Source organism: Lipotes vexillifer, unplaced genomic scaffold, assembly GCF_000442215.2.
Source record: "Lipotes vexillifer unplaced genomic scaffold, Lipotes_vexillifer_v1.1 scaffold107, whole genome shotgun sequence".
Taxonomy (NCBI): domain Eukaryota; kingdom Metazoa; phylum Chordata; class Mammalia; order Artiodactyla; family Lipotidae; genus Lipotes; species Lipotes vexillifer.
The window spans coordinates 378,207-399,577 of NW_006777108.1; the positions used below are offsets into that span (position 1 = coordinate 378,207).

A 21,371-nucleotide genomic window follows, 5' to 3' on the forward strand; every position below is an offset into this window, starting at 1 on the left:
GTGATCTATTTGGATTAGAAACTTTAAAAATCTCAATGTGGATAGTTTTTTATAAATATGAATGAAAACCCTTTTCTCTTGCCACATGCCAGTTTTCAATACCCCTGGCTTGAAATTAAAAATGGCAAACTGTATTTTATTAAAGTTTTTATAACCTATTTTTCTACTAAAGGTGATACACGGCAGATGATTTTTCATCATCTGCCATAATGTGGAACAGACATTTTGTCTTGTATCTCCTGCTTTTGCCAGCTTTTATGAGTCAAGCAATATATGGACAAAGAAAGAAAGGATCAAAGTCCAATTTACTTGCAAGGAAAAGTCTCCGGGGTAAAAAAGTTTTGTTCTGTCTTTATTAGTTTTAGCCTCTTAAAACCCTAATATGAATTTTTTCCAAATAGCATTTGATGTAAATAGCAAACCACATATTTAGGTATATATATGATATTCTATCTTGATATGATAATAATGCACCTTACAAACTTATAGAGCATGCTTATAAAAACATCAGAATTTCTAGAGCACTCGTACATTTATTATCGCATTTGAGCTTCACAGTAGCCTTGTTCAGATGGGCATGGCAGAGATTGCCACTCCCATAGATAAAGAAACTGAGGCCCAGAGAGGTGAAGTGGCAGTCTCAAGGCCGCAGGCAAATTAATTAGTAAGTCACAGAGCTAGGATTCAAACTTAAGTTCTCCCTGTTAGGTTTCTTTGTCCCTTACCACTGCTACAATGTGATGTGTAGTCATTTTCTCCCTTGATTTCAAAAAAGTTAAAAAAAAAAAAAAACTGCACCAAAACAAGATGGGGCTCTCACTTTAAGCAAGTTTTACTTTGGGAAGATGCTCGGAATATATGGTATGTTGTTTGCTTTCGATTTGCACAATTTTACAAGAGGAAAAGAATTTGTAGACTTAGAAAGAGATTTAGTTCTTTACAGTATAAGCCCTATCTCCGTAGTGCCTCTCTTTTTCACTTCCTCCTCCTCTCAGAAGCAAGAAATTCACAACCACACCACCTCAGGCCTTTCCTTATGCAGAGTTGTTTCACGAGTAAGGGCAAGGATTTTGCCTAACCTGTTCGTCCTATTTCAGACCCCACTTGCTTCGTAGATCTTGTCTTCATCGTGGACAGCTCTGAAATTTCTAAAATTTTTCTCTTTGACAAACAGAAAGATTTTGTAGATAGCTTGAGTGACAAGATTTTTCAATTGACCCCGGTTGGCTCCTTGAAATATGACATCAAACTGGCAGCCCTTCAGTTTAGCAGCTCTGTCCAAATTGATCCACCTTTTTCTTCTTGGAAGGATCTACAGACTTTTAAACAGAGGGTCAAGTCTATGAATTTCATTGGGCAAGGTACTTTCTCTTATTATGCCATCGCCAATGTCATGAGGCTACTTAAGAGAGAAGGGTGCAAAGATGGTGTGAAAGTGGCTTTGCTGATGACTGATGACATTGACCATCCAAAGAATCCAGATGTTCAAAGTATTTCTGAAGACGCCAGAACTTCAGGAATATTATTTATCACCATTGGACTCTCTACTCTAGTCAACGAAACCAAACTTCGTTTGATATCTGGGGATCCACCCAGTGAACCCATTCTACTGTTGAATGATTCAACCCTTGTAGATAAAATTCAGGATCACCTGGTAGGTACCTAATGGGTTGGTTTTGTATATATTTCTCACCATAATATTGATAATTTGTTTACAAATTCTGTAGGGATAGACAGTGGGTCAAAAAGATGAAAGGGAAAAAAATCCACCTTGGAAATGGAAAAAGAAGAATCTCTCCCATGTGTCTCTCTACTTTCTTGATAGTTTATACCACGTAATCTGGGGAAGTCCCAGACTCATTCTCTGGAACTTTATTGTCAGCTACTGCTGAGGATTTTGGAAGGATTAATTTCCATTCATCCACCTCAGACTCCTGTTTGTACATCCTGGGCTCATTGAACACTGCTGACTTATATTCGATTTGTAGTCAACTTGTGATCTGCTATATTTGTACTAAGTTCTCCTTTTCCCATTACACATGTGCAGGAATATTTCTTGACTATTTGTCTCACCTATTGCCATATTATGCTCAAGTGAAGTTCACAGACTTCCATTAAAAAAAAAAAAAATCTCCTTGTTTTTTAGGTGTTAACAAGGTCACCCAGTTTTAAATCAGCTATGACCTGCTGTCGCCCCACAGTTTCTCCCATCAAATCAATGAGTCCCACTAGATTGATCTGATTAGCTGTGTCACTGCTTTTCTTTATTGGTTGTGAGAGCCTTTCCTTGCTGCTAGGGAAAACACAAGGCAAAGCAATCAGAACAAAATCCCTCTTTACAACATTTCTCAAGGAGGAAACTCCTGGAGATAAGGTCGTTGATTTAAGTGTCAAAATTGATTTTCTTAAGAATATTGATTTAAAATTTTTTTCTTGAGAGGAGGGCAAGGACAATGTGTCCTTTAGGTCCTGAGCACTCCATATGGGCTCTTTTCTATCAGTTGAAAAAACCGCAGGCCCCGTTTCAGAGTCTGTTTTTCTCCTTTTGTCCCTTCCCTCAATTCTTTTCCCAGCATTACTTTGATTTTGTTACTCTCAGTTGTTTTCAGCATAAGATGCTGAGTTTTTCTTACCTAAATAATAGTGATCATGTCTTGAGTGCTCTCTGTGTATTATGCACTGCTCTGAGTACTTTACATATTTTATTTTATTCAATGTTTACAACAATTTTATGATGTAGGTACTATTATTATCTTCATTTTATAGTTGAAAATTTGAGGCCAGCTGAAAACCCTGGAGTCTGCATGCTTAACCCTGTAAAGTTATATTGAGAAGGAGAATAGTAACTATTTTTTATGGTTTTCTCCATTAAAATTGCCTTGAAACAGTTAAGGAACATCCCTTCTCCAAAGTTACTATTGTTTCTAGCCTTTTTTAACTTGGGCATTAGGGGTAGATGGGGAGAGTTCTGCCTAGACCGCAGGTGATAGGCTCAGCTCCCAGGTACTTGGGGTGAACGCTTAAGTGAGCATCTCTTCTGCAGGAAAGGGGAATGTGCTGGGTGCCTGGCTAACTGCCTAGCACTGCCTGCCCCATAGTTTAAGGAGTCCTCACCCCTGAATAAAAGAGAAGTTTCAAGAATTTCAGGAGAGAACCCTGGGGTTGTGATGAGTCACCTGTTGCTGCCTGGAGAGGACACAGGACAGGCAGCTCCTTGTTTGGCCAGATGTGTCGGTTCAGGAGGTTCATACGCCCTCCATACACATCCTTGCCAAGAGCTCCTGCCCAAATGAGAACACAGGCTGTTGGCAGTAAACCTGAAGCAAGACTGCTTGTTTCTGGGGAAACCAAAAAATGACTAAGCATCCTAATGACTCTGCTCTTCCATAGCATCCTGTGATTTCAGCTTATTTGTTCAGATGGAAGCTCTGTGAAGAGAACTTATTAGGTTTTTCAAAGAAAGATATACCAAGCTTCAATGGTTCAAATTGCCATGGTCTAGGAAGCAGAACTTGACTTTTGATCAGACCATTGGAAAAAGTCCTCATCTAATCTGCTTCTATTACATCTGTAGTTCAATTTTTAAAACTTTTTATTTTGTAATTATTATGCAGTTGATTTTTTAAAATAAGTTAATCCAGTAAAATTTAAGTACACATCTGTGTCTACTTTGATTGCATGTTTCCCTGAGTTTTTATAGATGTATACACCCATGAAACAACCAGCACAAGTAGGATAGAGAACACTTCTATCATCCCTAAAAGATTCCTTATGCCTCTTTGCAATATGTGTTTTCCCTTGTCCCTTAAATGCTACTGATCTGACTTGTCATCCTAGATTAGTGTACTTTGTAGATTTTTACATAAACAAGCTCACAGCATGTGCACTCTTTTTGTTTCAGTCTTCTTACTGCCAGCATAATGATTTTGAAATGCATCTGGATTGTTTTTTGTATCAGCAGTTTATTCTGTTTATTGCAGAGTAGACTTTAGTTGAATTTATGGACAGGAGTGTCCACAGTGAACAGATTTTGCAGGAGCCAAGACAAATCAAGGAACTATCACACATTCCTTGACACCTCTTGCAGGAAGTATCACATAAGAATCCCATGAAAGCATTTTAGTTCTGAATTACCCAAGAGAGACCTGATGATTCCAAGGTGAAGAAAATACTTGTGCTGCTATTTTGTTATGATTTACATAACAGTATTGAAACCTAAGAAACAGATTCAAACCAATCTCCTGGATATATTACTTGGTCCTTCAAAAGAGCAAGAGAGAGTACATAGAGATTTTAAAAATTCTTTATCACCTTTGATATTAAAAATTTTAAAGTCTTTATGGGAATAAAGGTTGTGACAAATTGGTCTCATTCTCTGAAGATAATTAAGCAAAACATCCATTTAGTGTATCCTCTCCTTCACATACAAAGAAGGGATCAACTTGATGATTTCTGTATCATCTTTAGAATCCTAGCCTTCATTAATTTATTAATTGTGGTCCACTTCCCAGTTTTTCAAGGCTTCCTCTGTTTAGAGCCTCACTTCTGTTCTCTAAGATTTTATAATGGCTATTCTGCTACTGTAGTAAGCTGCAAATATATATTTTTTATCATAGAGTTTGTAATCCTTGCCTACTAAGTTCTTTATTCTCATCCCATTTGCTGTCATGCTAATAACTTTGACACCTTCCTCACATTTTCTCTGTTCCCTTCTCATAGCCTTGACCTCATGGTCACTCACAAAACTGGCAATTCCATTCTAGCCTTCTTTCTTCACATATATGCCATTATAAAACTCTGACTCCATTAATAAAATGCCCCTTCTTTTGCTCTGGTGAGGTCCTTTCTCTATATTTTTTCATTTAAACCAGTGGTCCACAACATTTTTGGCACCAGGGACCAGTTTCGTAAAGATAATTTTTCCAAGGACTGGGGCGGGGGACGGGGGAAGGTTTCAGGATGATTCAAGCACATTACATTTATTGTGAACTTTATTTCTATTATTATTACATTGTAATATATAATGAAATAATTATACAACTCACCATAATGCTGACAGGAAGCAGAGCTCAGGTGGTAATGCGAGTGCTGGGGAGCGGCTGTAAATAAAGACGAAGCTTTGCTCACTCGTCCGCCCCTTACCACCTGCTGTGTGGACCAGTACTGGTCCATGGCCTGGGGGTAGGGGACCCCTGATTTAAACTACAGTATCCACCTAGACCTTAATTGAACATGCCCTTCCCTCTGGCTTTGACCATATTCTCCCAGCTGTCCTCCACACAGCCTGCCTCTCTGCTTAAGTGAAAGGCGTCACTACTTCCCAATTCTCCAGCTCTGTCCACGTGGGCCCTTCTGTCCACTCTTTTTAAATGTCCCTTCTCACTGCTTCCTTTGTCTGATTGCCCACACTAGTCTTTATGCCTTTTTTCCTTATAAACTTTGACATATAGAATCAGCGTTCCATCAATGAGTTAGTCCGTTGCATTTCTTTATTCAAAATTATCCAGAAAGTCCAACTATCCCAAGAAACCGTCCTGTTCCTCCCCCTCAATGCCCCCCAAGTCTAGGATCTCCTTCCCAAGCAGCTTGCTTTGCCATGTCTTCTATCACTGGGGCTTATAGGCTGTAAGTGCCCTTAGGGAACGGAGCTTTGTTCTTTGTTTCAAACAGTCTTATCTGTTATGTAGTTTTGAATTCATTTTTGTTTCCACAGAAATATAAATTACAGCAAACACAAAATCAAATGAGTTCCAAAAATAATTAGTAAGTTGTGCTGTTATGGTTTTTAAGCCCGTGGCACATAGTTTTAAAGGGTAATATGGCAAAGCAGAAATTGAATTTTCAAATGGAAAGCTTAAAAGGTTTAAAATTACACAACAGCCACAGTAGCAGTTAAATTTATGTTTAAAATTGATAAGGATATTGCTTATTGTAAAAAGGTGGTAAAGTGACACAACTTTGAATTTTTCCTTATTTTAGTGGTTATTTTCAAATATTACAATTTGACTTGAACTATTAGTTGTTTTATTGTCTCTTTTGAAATCCTTTCAAATTCCTTTCCTCTCTCTCCCTCCCAGAGGAAACCAAGTTTCTGACGTATATTTTCACAATTTGGATCACATTGTATGTGTTCATTTGCAACTTGCTTTTCCACTCAACTTTTTAGGAAATTTATCTATGTTAAAACACAGAAATTCAACACATTGACTTTAACTGTTGAGTAGTATTTTGTTTATTGATCCATTACACTATTGATGGATATTTTATTTTAAATTTTTCGCTATTAAAAACAATGAATGCTGAAATATACAAGTACAAGAATTTCTCTAGGGTATGTCTGGAAGGGATGTCAGGATCACAGGTGGAAGCAAGGACTTGTCCTGGGCAGTCTAGAGGTAAAGCATGTACATTTCAACTTTCTAGGCACAGCCAAATGTTCTGGAGACGGTAAAGCCATTTTACACTAAAATCGTCAGTTTTTCTGAGTTCCCATTCTCCACATGACCTACTAGTTCTTAAAGATACAAGTATCTCATCTGCTTTCAGCCTGGGTTTACACTGGCTAGTAATTTAAAATCACTGGGGCAGGGGACGATGGAGGGAGAGGGAAAGAAAGCCATAGGTGAGACTGAATTTGGTAGACAGGGTCTGTGGCCAGAGTTTTACAGCTCCCAAGACCATGTTGTCAACCTTTCTCATTTTATAGATGTGGAAAATGACCTGGAAGGATATATGACTTACCTAAGGCCAGGTGGCTAGATAATGGTGGAAACAGGATGAAAACCCTGGATGATGAAATTCCCAGCCTAAATTTTTCTCTGATTAAATCCCTAGAATCACTTAAAGCATTTTGCTATCTCTTCCCTCTAAATGATTCATTTGATTGGAAATAAAGGTAGAGTAAAAACAAAACTAAAAGGATGCAGAGTCCTCCATAAAGGTACAACTCTGACTTATCTTTTGCTTCTTCATTACATGCTTTATTTTTAACATCTTGCAACAAATATTCTAGTGCTTTTTGCTTCCATCTTCTATTTTACCATGTAAATTACCCCTCAGATTCAGTCATAAGGCATTAATTTGACATATAACTTCTACCTTAAGAAAGCAATAATTCTATCTGTAAACATAAGTTCTGTCCAGTGTTTGACTTCAGACACGACCTTCAGTGCTCTTGTCAGGTAATACCACACTGAGCTCGAGTAGGGTAGTGAGACCTACATGTTGGACAAAAACCACATCGGGAATTTCTCTAAAATTATGAATTTAAAGTAGTTTTGAAAAACATTCTGGCGACTTCATTTCCGTGTGGTTAAGTAGAAAATAGCACTGAACTTGGTTAGGCAGCTCAGCCCAAGTGTGTGACCTTGGGCAAGTCACAGCACTGCATCTCACGTTTCCTTATGAGAGAATGAGCTGCTGGACCGCATTGACTTGTAAGGCTCATTAATATTTCATGAAATTATCACCCTAAAATTTATGTTTTTGTTTTTTTTTTTTGCGATACGCGGGCCTCTCACTGTTGTGGCCTCTCCCATTGTGGGGCACAGGCTCCGGACGCGCAGGCTCAGCGGCCATGGCTCATGGGCCCAGCCGCTCCGCGGCATGTGGGATCTTCCCAGACCGGGGCACGAACCCGCGTCCCCTGCATCGGCAGGCGGACTCTCAACCACTGCGCCACCAGGGAAGCCCAAAATTTATGTTTTAAGGCTGAAAAATAAGTGCATATCTGTAAAGGAATAGAAAAATAGAGAAGAGAAAATACACAATTACATATTCTGCCAAACTCTGTAAATAAAAGTGAGAAATTTCTTATGGCTGATTAAGCTAGTAGCCAAACTATGGAGATTACAGAGCTGATAAAAAAGAAACAAGAGATAAAACATAGGATGCAAAAAGATAAAATTTCTAGAAAAAATTACTTTTAATGAATGCTAATGCCCTTCTATTAGTAGATGGCTCAGAGTGCTCCTTGGGTTGTTGGCTGGGGCTTTATTGATTTTACAAGGTTAAAGAGGCAGAATTGCTATTTTTTTTTGGAAATTGCATATCCCATAGGGAATAATTAAGGTTAGTAAGAAGATGGAAGCAGAACCGTGAATTGAGTTAATGTGTCATTCTTTTTTCCCTCCTAGGGTATCTTATTTGAAAAGAAGGTAAGCACCACATGCTGTGATTACTATGAATTACTCTAAAAGCTCACATAAACAAACCAGCATTATAATTCACATTAGAAGATAAGGTGTGACTAAATAAAAATGCTTAATTCTTTTTAAAATGAGCCACTCTATTTTGAGGCAGCCATTTGATTTATTTTATGTCACCATATCCAATGCAGGTTGGAAAATTTAGAAAAAGTAGGAAATATTTAAACGATTTTAGAGAGTGATTTTAGAAATCAATGATAATCAGACACCATAGTTTTTGCTGACTTTGATATGACTTCCTTTTTTCTAATTGTGTCTCAATACCTGCTACTTATGGGGGTCCTCCACTCTAGGAACTGTGCCTTGTGTGGGCCAGGGTTAGGCAATGTTCCTGGCTAAGGGACAGGGCTTAGAGTTGCCCCCTGCTGCCTGGTGGCTGACTAAGCTTATTCTCTTCCCTGTTGGTGGCAACCAGACCAAGTGACAAAGGAAGCTGGCCAATATCGATTGGACAGTACTCAGCACAATAGATGACCATGAGCTTGCTGAGGACTGCGCTACTGGATGTGTGTTTCTGGGCAAAGAGTTTGGAACATCTGAACTTTGTTCGATAAACTGATTCTTTAACATTAGGAGTATCACATAAAATAATAGTAGCCAACCAAAGCTTGTAGAGCACTACGTTTCATCATTTTATATGCCATTAAGACAGATTTTTAAAAAACCCTCTGGGGCTTCCCTGGTGGCGCAGTGGTTGAGAGTCCGCCTGCCGATGCAGGGGACACGGTTTCGTGCCCCAGTCCGGGAAGATCCCACATGCCGCGGAGCGGCTGCGCCCGTAAGCCATGGCCGCTGGGCCTGTGCGTCAGGAGCCTGTGCTCCGCAGCGGGAGAGGCCACAGCGGTGGGAGGGCCACGTACCACACAAAAAAAAAAACGAAAGCAAAACCAAAAAAACCCTCTGTCAATTAAACTATGATACAGTACCTTCTTATGAATTACAATTTTTCATTTTATACTATGGCAAGAGTCCTTTTAGATTTATTTAGATACAGATTTTTAAATCCTGTTATCACTTCTGTGCATACAGATAAGGGAAAATATAAGCAAACTAAACTGGTTATTTTTCTAAAACTTCTTCACATTCAAAGTTGAAATCCTCTAACATCACTTTTTGTCTCAGAGTCATTATTGGCTTTTCTACACAATACCAGCCCCTGTGCCACCAAAAGCATTGGTGATACAGCATTTCTTCAAGTGCTCTTGTTGTGTCTCTGGAGTTTTATTCCACCTCATTCTGGAAGCGCTGAAGTGCATGCACAGAAAATACCAGCTTCATCTTGGTTGGGCCTGACTCATTTAATATGCATTCTGGTTTCAAAGATGTGAAAATAAGGAAAAATATGCATCTTAGAACTGATAAAATATGGTATAAGTCAATTTTTTCCCTTTTTTGAGTAAAGGAGTATTTGGTGTTTGTATATTATTGAGCCTGGATGTGTTGTATAGAAGAGAAACAGCAGAAATTCCCAAAGTCCACTGAAAATGTTTATTTTTCCATTTTAACTGGCACATGATGTTATACATAAAATTTTAATGGGAGGTCTATTTTACTTAACCATGGCAACATTTAATAATACTTTATTAGCTAGGTCTTCCTAGATCAGAGTTTTCCTGGAAGAATTTAATAGGGAGAGCAAAAGCTCCATATATTTGCAAGGTAAAGTTTCTTCAAGGAGTGTTCCATTTAGTTGTGTACTGAATGAGATTTAAAATGCTATATTTCACTGAGTGTTAATATTGTATTTCATTATTGATTTAGTATGAACGCAAGATTTGTGAATGTGAAAAGGGGGATCCAGGTGACCCAGGGCCTCCTGTGAGTATATTTCTGTTTTGAACTTAGGGTCAAGTCAGGAAGTCCTAGCGATGATAGCTCTGCCCTGAAAACACTGGGCTACTTTGTGCTGTTGAAAAGCAGTTGTGTGCAAATAGCAGCAAAAACAGAAACGCTGTTCCTTTCTTTTATTCCTAAAGGGATACATTCTGTCCTTAGAAATAAGATTGAGATTTTACTGAACTGAATTGAGGGCAGATTTGGTTTAAAATGACGACGGTCTTCCCACGAAGGATATTTCAGCATCACTTCTGATGCAACAATTGAAGCCAGAATTTCTCAGTACTGAAGTGAAAATTTAGAGAAAGAGCTCATACAAATCCTCAGTGCTCTAGGCAAAGATTTATCCTACTTCCACCTAGAAACAAGTGTCCTCTCCAGAAATTAACTGTGTCTTCACACTTAGCCAAGTGCAACCCCAAAATGCCTCGTGGGGAGGAAGCTTGTCAGGAAGCTCTGGGAATTAGAGTGAATTGTGTGAAATGGAAGACACCACTTGGCAAACAAAGGTAAAGGGCAGGATTTACTAAGATGATTCAATACCTGAAAAGATAATCCCCAAAGGAGTGCTTCCTTTATATTCTGCCCTAATATCTGGTAGGTGCTATGTCTGTACTGGGAGGGCATTGGAAACGACATCACAATGACTGGAGATGCTGAATGTTTCTCTAACAGTCACCTTCAGGTGCCTCCATGCTGCTGCTTCAGTTTTTTATTTACTTCTGTGATTTCAAACCTTAGAGGTCAAAAGCCCTGTGGAGATATTTCACAAAAATTCATTGATAATGTTTTTGACCTGATGCTTGTATTTGGGGGCAGGGAGGGGAATGTGTACAGTGAATTTCTTAGACTATAACACATTTTCCCTTGAGTCTTGGGTCCAAAGCCTATACTTTTTCAAATCATTCTACTAATCAAGGCATTAGAAAGAGCGAGTGTTTGTCTTTTTTTTTCTTCAAAATACAAGTTAGATACATTACATGATAACGTGGCAGTCAGTAGAAGCTAATTTTGGCCAAAGCAAAGGTTTAACTTTCCCTTCCTATAAAGTCTTACTTTATACTTATTACACCAAGAGATTGCCAGGGAAGGTTTGCTTGGGATATTCAATTACGTTTTAGAATAAACAGTAAAAAGAAACCTTACAACTGCTGAGCTAATCTGACTATTTCAGTCCCTTAATATTGTTGGAAGAGATTACTGTACCATGTTTTAATAGGGATAGCCATAGAAATATGTTATTTAACATTTATTGAGTGTTCCCAAAACCAGTTCACAGAAAAGCGAGATTTTTGGTGGTTTGAGAATAGGAAAATAAAATGCCTTTCTAGAATAGGATTGAAGAACTCTCTTCTTCCATCTTTTGAGATTCTCTCTTGGACATCAGGAATAGAGAGACATTATCTTTTTTGAGCAAATCTAGAGAATCTGCCATTTCAAGACTGTGCCATCTTCCTGGTGTGTAGTAAGGGAAAATAGAGTTGAATCTCTGCTTGGTATGTAAAGTGTCTTTTACAATCTTCTTTAATTTTATGGAATGAAGCTGATCACAAATTAATGTAAGGTGTAGGAAACTAATAGAATGCCTGGCTCCATGTAATCTTTTTTCCCTTTGCCTTCAGGGTACACATGGAAACCCAGGTACCAAAGGTAAGTGAGGACCTAAAGGAAACCCGGTAAATGAATAAACAGCTTTCACTTAAACCAGTGTATCACCTTCTAGGTCTACTTAAATAACAAAAATTAAAAAAACAAAGGATTGTAATATATGCCAATGCCAAAAATCTGATGATTCCCACGAAGAATACAGGCTGTTTACTTCCTACATCATCTGTCTGGTTTGTGTAAGCTTGTATTTACAAATTCTGAGGAACATATGACCATTTTAGTCAATAAGTTCAGGAAACCTAGGGAGGTGAATAAAGAGAAACTTGTTCTTAAATAATGGTGGCCTAAATTAATTACTACCATGTTCCACAAATCACTAATACATATTCCAAAACAGATTGCTATTGACACTTGTATATTTTATGGATTCACTTGATGGGTAACTCACCTACAATAACAATAGGAAAAACACCAGATTGTCTTACTCCCAAACCAAGTTCAGGCATTTCCCCAATTCTTTTCTTTGTGTACTGATCAAAAAAATCCTAGATTAATTAAAAAAAAAATCATATCATTGTTGGGATGATGGTCTTCCAAGTTCAAGAGCAACAGAAGGAATCATAGGAGAGAGATTAGCATATGCAACCATGTGAAAATTTGAGGAAAGTTCATATATAATGAAAAACAATAATTAAAATAAAGAGGAAAACATATAGGGAAATGTTTATGTCAAAATACAATGGACATTGGGTTAATTGCTATAGTACATAAAGACTTTATAAAATAGATGAGAAGCTAATAATTAAATGGTCAAAGGACACAAACAATTTTCAAGACAGGAAATAAATCCAGTGAAAAAAGAAAGAGAAAAATGTTTAATTTCACTGGATAATGAATGAAACTTAAAGACAGACAACGAGGTACCCTTTACTACTAATTATTCACATTTTAGAAACTTTGGACTCCAAGGGTGTTGGGTTGTTTTTTGCGAGGGAGGGGAGTAATTTTCTAGTTCACGAGTTTGTTTTTTTCTGTATTTTAAAGTATAAAAAACATTTCTTATAGCACTTAACACAGCAATATTAAAACAATAATAACTAGTAATAGCAATGTGGTGGTGAAACTGGTTTCCTCTTCATTGCAAAGGTAACTTGGCACAAACACACAAACACTTTTGGAATCAATTAAGCACTATAAGAAGCATTCAAATATTCAAAATTTTAATGCCCAGTAACTCCATTTCTGAGAATATGTTTAGGGAGGAAATTAATAATATAATAAGTTAGGTACATGAAAGTATTTTTGCCAGTTGCCTGCTTGTCAAAGAAAGGGAATGTAAAGCATCCTTGGGTGGTTTTACCACACACACACACACACACACACACACACACGCACGCACCCCTACACTCACCCACTTTGTATGGGTCTAAATTGATGCCATAATGTCTTCTTTTTGCTTTGTTAAATACCTGTTGTAAGTCTTTGCACACATTTCATTTATTTGGCTTGTAATTTTGTGCCATATAATATATTTTCCTAAGTCTTGCTGAAATCAAGCAATCACTCTTAAGGACATTTTGGAAAACATTCCAAAGCCCCTTGGAGAAAAGCCAGAGTAGCTGGCTCCGAGTGGGTACAATGCTATATTTGAGAACAACGGCCGTGTTGTTAAACTAGGATGCAAGTCTTGGCCTAAGCTGTGAAAATATACCTGGATTCTGCACCCTATACATCTGGCTTCACTCCAAAGGGCAAAGGCTATCTGAGCTGCTATTTTCTTCCCTAGACTGCATGGTGAAATTGTCAATGGTCAAGGTCAAAGATATTTTCCCCATTGGTTTAACATATTAATCCAGTAAATCTGAATAGAGAATTTTATTGAGCAATCACTCACTCTGCAGGGCCATGGAATTTTGACTAAGTTTTTTTCTTGACACAGGGTGATGCTCAAAAAGGGAAACCGGGAGAAAGAGGCCCAGGGGTACGTACACAACTGAAATGCCTCCCTAAGAAAGTAATCCCAGGACGCTAAGATTCTGTAATGGATCATTTTGACCCCTGCAATGCAAGTGCAGAAATGATTTATGTCCACGTGTGCTCTTGATGGCTCAGACAGGCAATCAGACAGATTATGATCTTAGAAGTGGAAACGTGAGGAGAAAATACCCTGTCCAAAAGGAGTGATGATGGGACAGGGCGGTCCCGCCACATAACATTCTTTGATACTCAAGTTGAGATTTGTGAAAAGCTCAAATAAGAAAAATATTTTGTTTTGCTTCCTGTGTTTTTTATTTTTTTTTAATAAAGAGTAAATTAAAATTCTGGGAGCAGAAGAATTACATAATCTCAACTATCCTTTTGTAAATCCAATTCTACAGGCAAAAGAAGAGATTGTTCTAGTTGATTTATTATCCCTAAAATTAGAAGATGTCAACAGATTGTGTGAGAAATAATTATAGTACATTTCTTCTTTTGCATTGTCCTGGAGAACTGCAGCAGTCTAACAAATAGCAGAGAAATGTACAGTGACTTAAAAGGAGGCTGCGTGGCATTTCTCCTCCCAGCTTTTCCCCTTGGATGAAAGCCCAGGACTCAGACCCAGAGGTTTTAAAAATGGTTCTCTTGGTGTTTTTAATCAATTTCATGAAGAATTCGGATAGAAAGTTTGATAATTTCAATGGAAATTCCTTCAGAAATTTGTGTTACTCATTCAGGAAAGACTTCTTAGGTATTTTATATATATATAAAGCCTATTGTTATGTGAAAATAAAATTAAGACAAAGCACTTATTTTTGTGAAACGTTCATTATCTCAGAGGAGAGGTAAAATAGCTACAATATGAAGTGGAATGTCAAAATATTCTAAAAATTTCACACATAAAGTATAATGGGCATTCAGAGGAGACCAGAGCTATCAGGGTAGTTTCTACAGGATGACCCTTGAAGGGTGTAGGACTGAGACAGGTAAAGACAGAACAGGAAAGTGGAAGGGGCAGGCATTCTAGACTGAAAGTGCTGTGAGCAGCAACCAGAGGGAAGGCAAAGTGTGGGGAATGGTGAGATGGGATGCCTAGGGAGGAGTACTGGCAGAGTGGTTGGTCCATGCCGGCTGGAAGGCTGGGCTTTGCAGGGTGATGGGCACCTCCTGAGATTTTAGATGAGGCGTATTATGGCCCAAGAGCTGTGGATTTGGGAGATTAATCTGGCCTGGCTCTAAAAGCAAAACTGAAGTGGAAACAAGCAGAAGGAAAGGGCATTTTGAAGAAGGTTTGTTGCTACAGGCTGTAGGAGAAGTTAACAGGGTCATTAGCTAGAGCTGCTCCAGCCAACGTGAAAGCCGCTGGCCATGTGTGCTTACCGAGCAGTTGAAAGAGGCTAGCCGGAGTGGAGGTGTGCTGGAGGAATAAACTACACACTGAATTTTTTATGACTTAGTACCAAAAAAAAAGATGTAAAATATCTCATCAATAACTTTTTAATATTGATCACATGTTAAAATGACAGTTTTTGGACCTACTGTGATAAATACAATATATTATTAAAAATTAATTTCACCTGTTCATTCTCACATTTTTCAAGTGGCTGTTAAGGAATTGAAAATGACATAGGTGGCTCACGTTATACTGGACAGAACTGGGCTACAGTGATGACAAAACAGAGAGGAAGAGAACATTGTGAGAACTAGGAAGGCGTAGAAATGAGGGGATGCAGTGACTAGCTCTACCTCAGATGTTCAGCAAGATTTACTGAGCACTTGCCATGCGCTGGGCCCTCTTTTAGGTGCTGGGGATACAGAGGTGAGCAAGGTGGAGAGACCCAGTTTCATAAAGCGTTCAATCAACAGACAAACAAGTGAGTAAGAACTCCAGTCAGTGAGAGGGTTATGAAAATATAAAACAGGGTGGTCCTAGGCAAAAAGAGCAGCAAATACAAAAGCTCTGAGGCGGGAGCAAGCTTGGTGGGCCCAGGAAATGCAAAGAGAGAGAGAGTTTGAGGAAGAGTGGCGAGGGAGACGAGGCTACGAGGTAGGCAGGGTCTAGCTCGCACAGGGCCTTGTTGGCCAGGGTCAGGAGAGTGGATCTAAAACTAAGTGCCCTGGAAGCTGTTGGAGGATTTTAACTGGTTGGATTAAAAGAATGGAAGGGGCAAGTTGAGAGCAAAGATGATTATAAATTTTGATTCTGTATGATTTGAAATATGATGGTACCATTCATAGAAATAGGGAAGTCAGAAGCAAATTTTGCAGAGACCAATGAGTGCAGTGCTGAATATCTCAAATTTGAATATTTTAAAACTAGTAAGTAAGGTGCCCTGAAAGGAAGAAAGAAAGGTGAGATCAACCAAACAATAAATTGACCAGAGAGTTAGGAAAACAAAACAAAACCCAAAAAACAGGAAAAAAAGAGAGTATACTATAAAAAGTAATATTCCTTTATTTTTGTAAACTGTATTGGCCCCTTCCTAAATACAATCTTAACACTCTTAACATAAAATAATGACAGAATTTTAAATATGGTGGTATATTATAAGCAGTGGAGGGCACCCCAAAATTCCTGAGATTGGAAAGTCCAGCCTTTTTTAGTGCTGCAGACATGAATTGTTTTTATAAAGAACCCCAATTTAACTATCTTAACGTGGCCTTTAATTTCAAGCACAATACTAAACATAAAACCATTTATGTGAATAAGCATTTCTGACACGGATTAAATTGTAGTGTAACAATTTTTTTGACTAGTTTTACTTTTATTTTCAATTTCTCAGTGACTGCACATTTGGGGAGAAGTGCTATTTCCTTCCTAAAGAATTCCTTTTTACCTTTTGTAAAAAAGTCATACACAAAAAAGTTTGTACTCTGACTCACAAGTAACTACAATCACAGCTTGTTTATTTCATTGGTTTCTCCAACTCACTTAAAATATGTCTTACAATTCTATTTTCATACATAGAAACTAGTTGTATGAAAAAGACATGTGATCATATTAGAAAAAGACTTGCTGTTGCTTAAAGTTGGTAATTTACCAGTCTGTTTAATATTCAGTATTGTGTTACTTAAAGGGTTTATGGGCAGCAACACAATGGAGAAGGCTGTGCAGAATTCCCAAGAGTGATGTACAAGAGAAGCAGAAGCACTGGCCCCTTATTTAGCCTGAGATAAAATATAGTAACTTAAAGGTCACTGTCTCACTAAGGTTGACAAAGGAACCATTCATTTCCTCATGTTCTATATTCTAGGCCGAATTTGAAAGGAGGATCATAATGGATATAAACATTTACGGACATTTTAAAGGCCATTATCTCAGCTCAGTTTCAAAGCCAATTTTTCTAAACCGTCTCTGTGAAGCATCCTCAGCTGTGATAGTCCACAGTTTAAAAGTCAGTATAACAATTTTGAAAGCACTATTATAGGTCGTCACTTCTACAATGAGATTCAGTGTATAGTTTCTCCTTTAGCTTTGGGCCAAAGGGTAAGAAATGGGGTTTGAAAAAATATGTGGAACTGAGAATAGAATGTAATAAAAGGAAAAAATAGGTTCTTTTCTTTCCCCTACTATATGCACATTCCCTAAGTGCAGAGAGAAGTGAAAGACCTTACCTTTATACGTCTTAATTTCTAAGACTATACAGATGTGTTTTGTTATACTTTGTAAATGAAAAACATCAATTACTTACTCCAACTATGCCTTCTAATATCATATTTTCCTTCTCTTTTCTTTTTTAATTAGGGAATCCCTGGGTACAAGAGTGAGAAGGTAAGTTGGTAACAACAAATAGATCAGAATTTCATAAAGAAAAACAGCAACATAACTGCATTTATATACTTAATAAAAGTTATTTTCCTTTATTTTTGTAAGTCTGGATTCCCAAATTCCTAAGTATATTCTCAACTCTGTTAGCATAAAATAATAATAGAACTTAAGATACAGGTGTATGTTATAAAGGATGGAAGGAAGCCTAAGATTCCTGAGAATCCAGCCTCTCTTAGTCCTGCAAATACGAATTCTTTTAATAGAGAACCCCAGTTTAATGGTCATGCAATATGGGTATCAAGATCAAAAGTTTCTGTGTACAAATGGATGCAGCAATACTACTGCCTTGGTGCTTAACTTCCTATGAAATGTAGACACAAGACCCTCTCATGGGGGAAAGAGGATGTATCCTGGTTAAGCGGTAAAGAATTACTTAGTTCATTCTATCAGGCACCTGGGTAGAGCTTGCAGGGGCAGTAAATTTGACAAAGGTTATGAATTGGTAGATTATTTTATTATTCTTTGCAAATTACCAATTAGGAAATCAAACTGCTTCCAAAGAAATTAACACGTTAGACTGGGGCTCAGGAATCCTCAAGGGGGTTCAGTGGTTCATAAGTTTAAGCCACTATTATTATATGCTCTCTATTATCAGATTTTTCTGTCTGAAATCAGAATATAGCCCTCATCATTCATTCTGTCCTGCAAGCCTCAGACCTGGGCAAGAGGCATACACTTTACAGGGTCCTGCTCTGGGTCTCCTCCAACCTCCTCATTCATGAGGGATCCAGGTGTCTGCAGAGTGAGAGGCCCATGTCCCCATCTCCTGGATCATGCTTTGGGTAACCAAGCCCCTAGAAGTCCCTGCAAAATGGTCTGCGCCTGCTTCAAAGGTACACATGAACCTCCTTCCCATGTCCATCTTCTTCCTAGGCCTGAGGGAAACCAAATGGAAGCTTTGTTGGGCAGGAGGGGGCTTTGTTGTGCTGTTTGTGGCACCATCACAGACACATACAGCTCCTTTGGCTGTGGGAGGAGCTGGAGGTGGGAGGTGAACTGAGAGCTGGGCTGTGGGCTGTGGGCATGGGCCTCCCACATGCACCTCTGGGGAATTCCAAAATTCTCTAACTTTTTACTCCTTTTGGAGATATATTTGTCAATAAAGGAAGCCAGAACATGACTAGTCTATTAGCTCGATTTGGAACTTTCAGCTACTTAGGTGGTATTTGGGCCTCTGCTTATACTCTTGTTCTGGGCCCTGTAAACATTAGGGGTGAACCTACACACAGGCATATAAATATATCCCTAAACACTGGAAATGTTAGGTCGAAAAGGGGAAGAGTGTAAGAAATGCCATGATTCTGTACTTTGCCATCAGAACCTGGACAACTCAATATCTTAGAGTGTCTGTTTCTTCATCCATATAGAACTGGATTAATACAAGCCTCTCTAATTTACAGGGTGGTTGGAGAATCAAATAGAATAATGGATGTGACAATGTATTTTAAATTATTTGCTGGTCTATAAACATAAGGTGCTATTATAAAGAGATAAGGAACAAGTGATAATATGGGAAAGTTAAAAACTTTCATGATTGTAAAACTGTCCTATATATATCGTTGAAGAAAATTTTCCATGCCACCACCATTTTGATTTATACAGTATGCTAATTATCAACACCAGGAAACTCTCTGTGTATTTTTTTTTTTTTAAAGATTCACTTAAACTTCTGGGGAATTATAGATTCACTGGAGGGGCCCTCGTTTGGAAAATACAAGCTGTCGGAGCAAAATGACCCTGAACCGTCGACATTCAAACCAGAATTTCACCAGGATAAGCTGCGTCAGAAACCGAGGCTGGGAACAGAGCTAATCTGTTCAGTTTTTTCTGAAGCACTTGCTCTTGGGAACTTTGTAATTCTGACCATTCCACAGGGATTACTGAGCCCATCAAAAAAGAAAACACCTTTGCAGAGGTACAATGAGTACAGTATCTTCATTGATGGGAATCTGTCCCCATGCCAATGCTGTTCCTCAGGACCCTATAGCTAACAAATCTGTCTGGACAAATGGAACGTGAATTCTAGCCCAAAGAATTTTGAGCATATTTATGGTACTTTTCTGTTTTATATTTTGGTGGTTGACTCATTTTATTTCCATCCAACATTCTTCAATTACTTGCTTTCTAGTTGATTCTTCAAGAGTGATTTTCCATTTGCATTCAGCAATAAATGTTCAACTTGTTTTAAGCGAAAGCTCAGTTTTTCCTGGGTCAGTTTGACTCACAATATGATGTGGAGAGAGAACAGATGGCTTCTGTTTTTTGTTAACTTTTTATTTTATATTGGAGTATAGCCGATTAACAATGTTGTGGTAGTTTCAGGTGCACAGCAAAGGGAGTCAACCATACATATGCATGTATCCATTCTCCCCCAAACTCCCCTCCCATCCAGGCTGTCACATAACACTGAGCAGAGTTCCCTGTGCTATAGAGTAGGTCCTTGTTGGTTATCCATTTTAAATATAGCAGTGTATACATGTTGATCCCAAACTCCCTGACTATTCCTTCCCCCCACCCTTCCCCCCAGTAACTATAAACAGATTGCTTTTGAATAGAGACATAGCTGGATCTAAAAACTGTACCTCCCTTTGCCTGCTCCCCGTGCCAGCAATACCCCATGTAGAACCCTAGGCAGAAGTGTCAGGTTAGTGGGAAGTAACTTGAAGACCATGGCAGTGTACCCTGTTCAGCTTTGGGTGGCTGAGGGAGAACACGGACTTGGGAGCCTAACAGACACAAGCTCGTGGTCATGGGCAAGCTACTTAATCTCTCTGAGCCTCACTTGCCTTGTGTATGAATGGAGATACATACACCTTGCAAGGCTGTTGTGGTGATCACCAATAACGTCAAGACTTTGGCACATACTCTGCATCCATAACTGGTGGTCACAGTTACGATATTCCTGCTCAGAGCAAAGTGTGGTCTGCAGGTTGGCAGTCAATCTTGAACTATTTGTTGCTATTTTGTGATGAGGTGAAGCTTGCACAAGAATATAAGTCCACTGTATCACTAAACATACTGCTTAGCTCAGGTGACATTTATTTTTCATAGCAAGACTTCCCTAATGAAGGAAGCAGGGCAGTGATGAACATTCTAGTGCAAGTTCCTTATGTAGTGGCACTTTGAGTTGCATGCTTTAGAGGAGCACAGAGATAATAAATCAGCAGCAGAAACAGAAACTATTAGTGAGGGCACCAGCCTAGGAGTCATTGGCTGGCATGGACATTTACATAAATCATTTAACACCCCCAACTGAACTGCCCTACCTTAAAAATATGAATTGCTTCGAGGCTCAGAATAAATATAGATATGTATGAATACACTTTGAAAAGTCTAACTTCAGTTATTTTTCTAATTGACCTTGTTACTTGTTAGTTCTAATTATTAGACGTCTTGAAAGTCTGATATAGTGGATTTGTATTCAGAGGCCCCAATTCTCATTCTATCTGAACAAGTTACGTAACCTTTTTAAATCACAAATTTTCAATCTGTGAAACTGGGCTAATAATATCTACCTCAGACAGTTAATGTCAGATTAACTGACATAATGTCTGTAAAATAACATTAATAATAAACAGGAAAGCATAATTTAAATGTTAACTTGTTTTTCCGTTAATATTCCAGGAAAGGCAGGACAGCAGTCTGTAGTGATGGAAAATACACAGCATGCTTGTCGCCATGCCCAACTCTCTCTCTCTCCGCAGACCTTGATCATTCATCATGGCTCCTTTCTCCACCAAGTCTGGACATGATCTCAGAATCTTTCTCTCACAGTTCTCTAGGCAAACACTACTAATTGATCAAAGTTGGTGCTCAGGCTGGAGCATGTGGTGTTGTGGAAAGAATAGGGACTCGGAGTCTGAGTAGACCTGGGCTGAGACCTGATTCTTCTTACTAGCTCTGGGATGGAACAA

At 38.5% G+C, this 21,371-nt stretch overlaps 1 protein-coding gene across 1 annotated transcript in view; it reads left to right on the forward strand.

Moving 5' to 3' along the window:
• The first annotated feature begins 209 nt into the window (after window positions 1–209).
• Window positions 210–21,371, forward strand: part of COL28A1 (collagen type XXVIII alpha 1 chain) — a 161,550-nt gene continuing 140,388 nt past the window's right edge. The window contains 7 exon segments of the mRNA XM_007450791.1: window positions 210–330; window positions 1,098–1,654; window positions 8,136–8,156; window positions 9,969–10,025; window positions 11,666–11,719; window positions 13,591–13,632; window positions 17,374–17,400. Of these exon segments, the coding sequence (XP_007450853.1) occupies window positions 210–330; window positions 1,098–1,654; window positions 8,136–8,156; window positions 9,969–10,025; window positions 11,666–11,719; window positions 13,591–13,632; window positions 17,374–17,400 (879 nt within the window).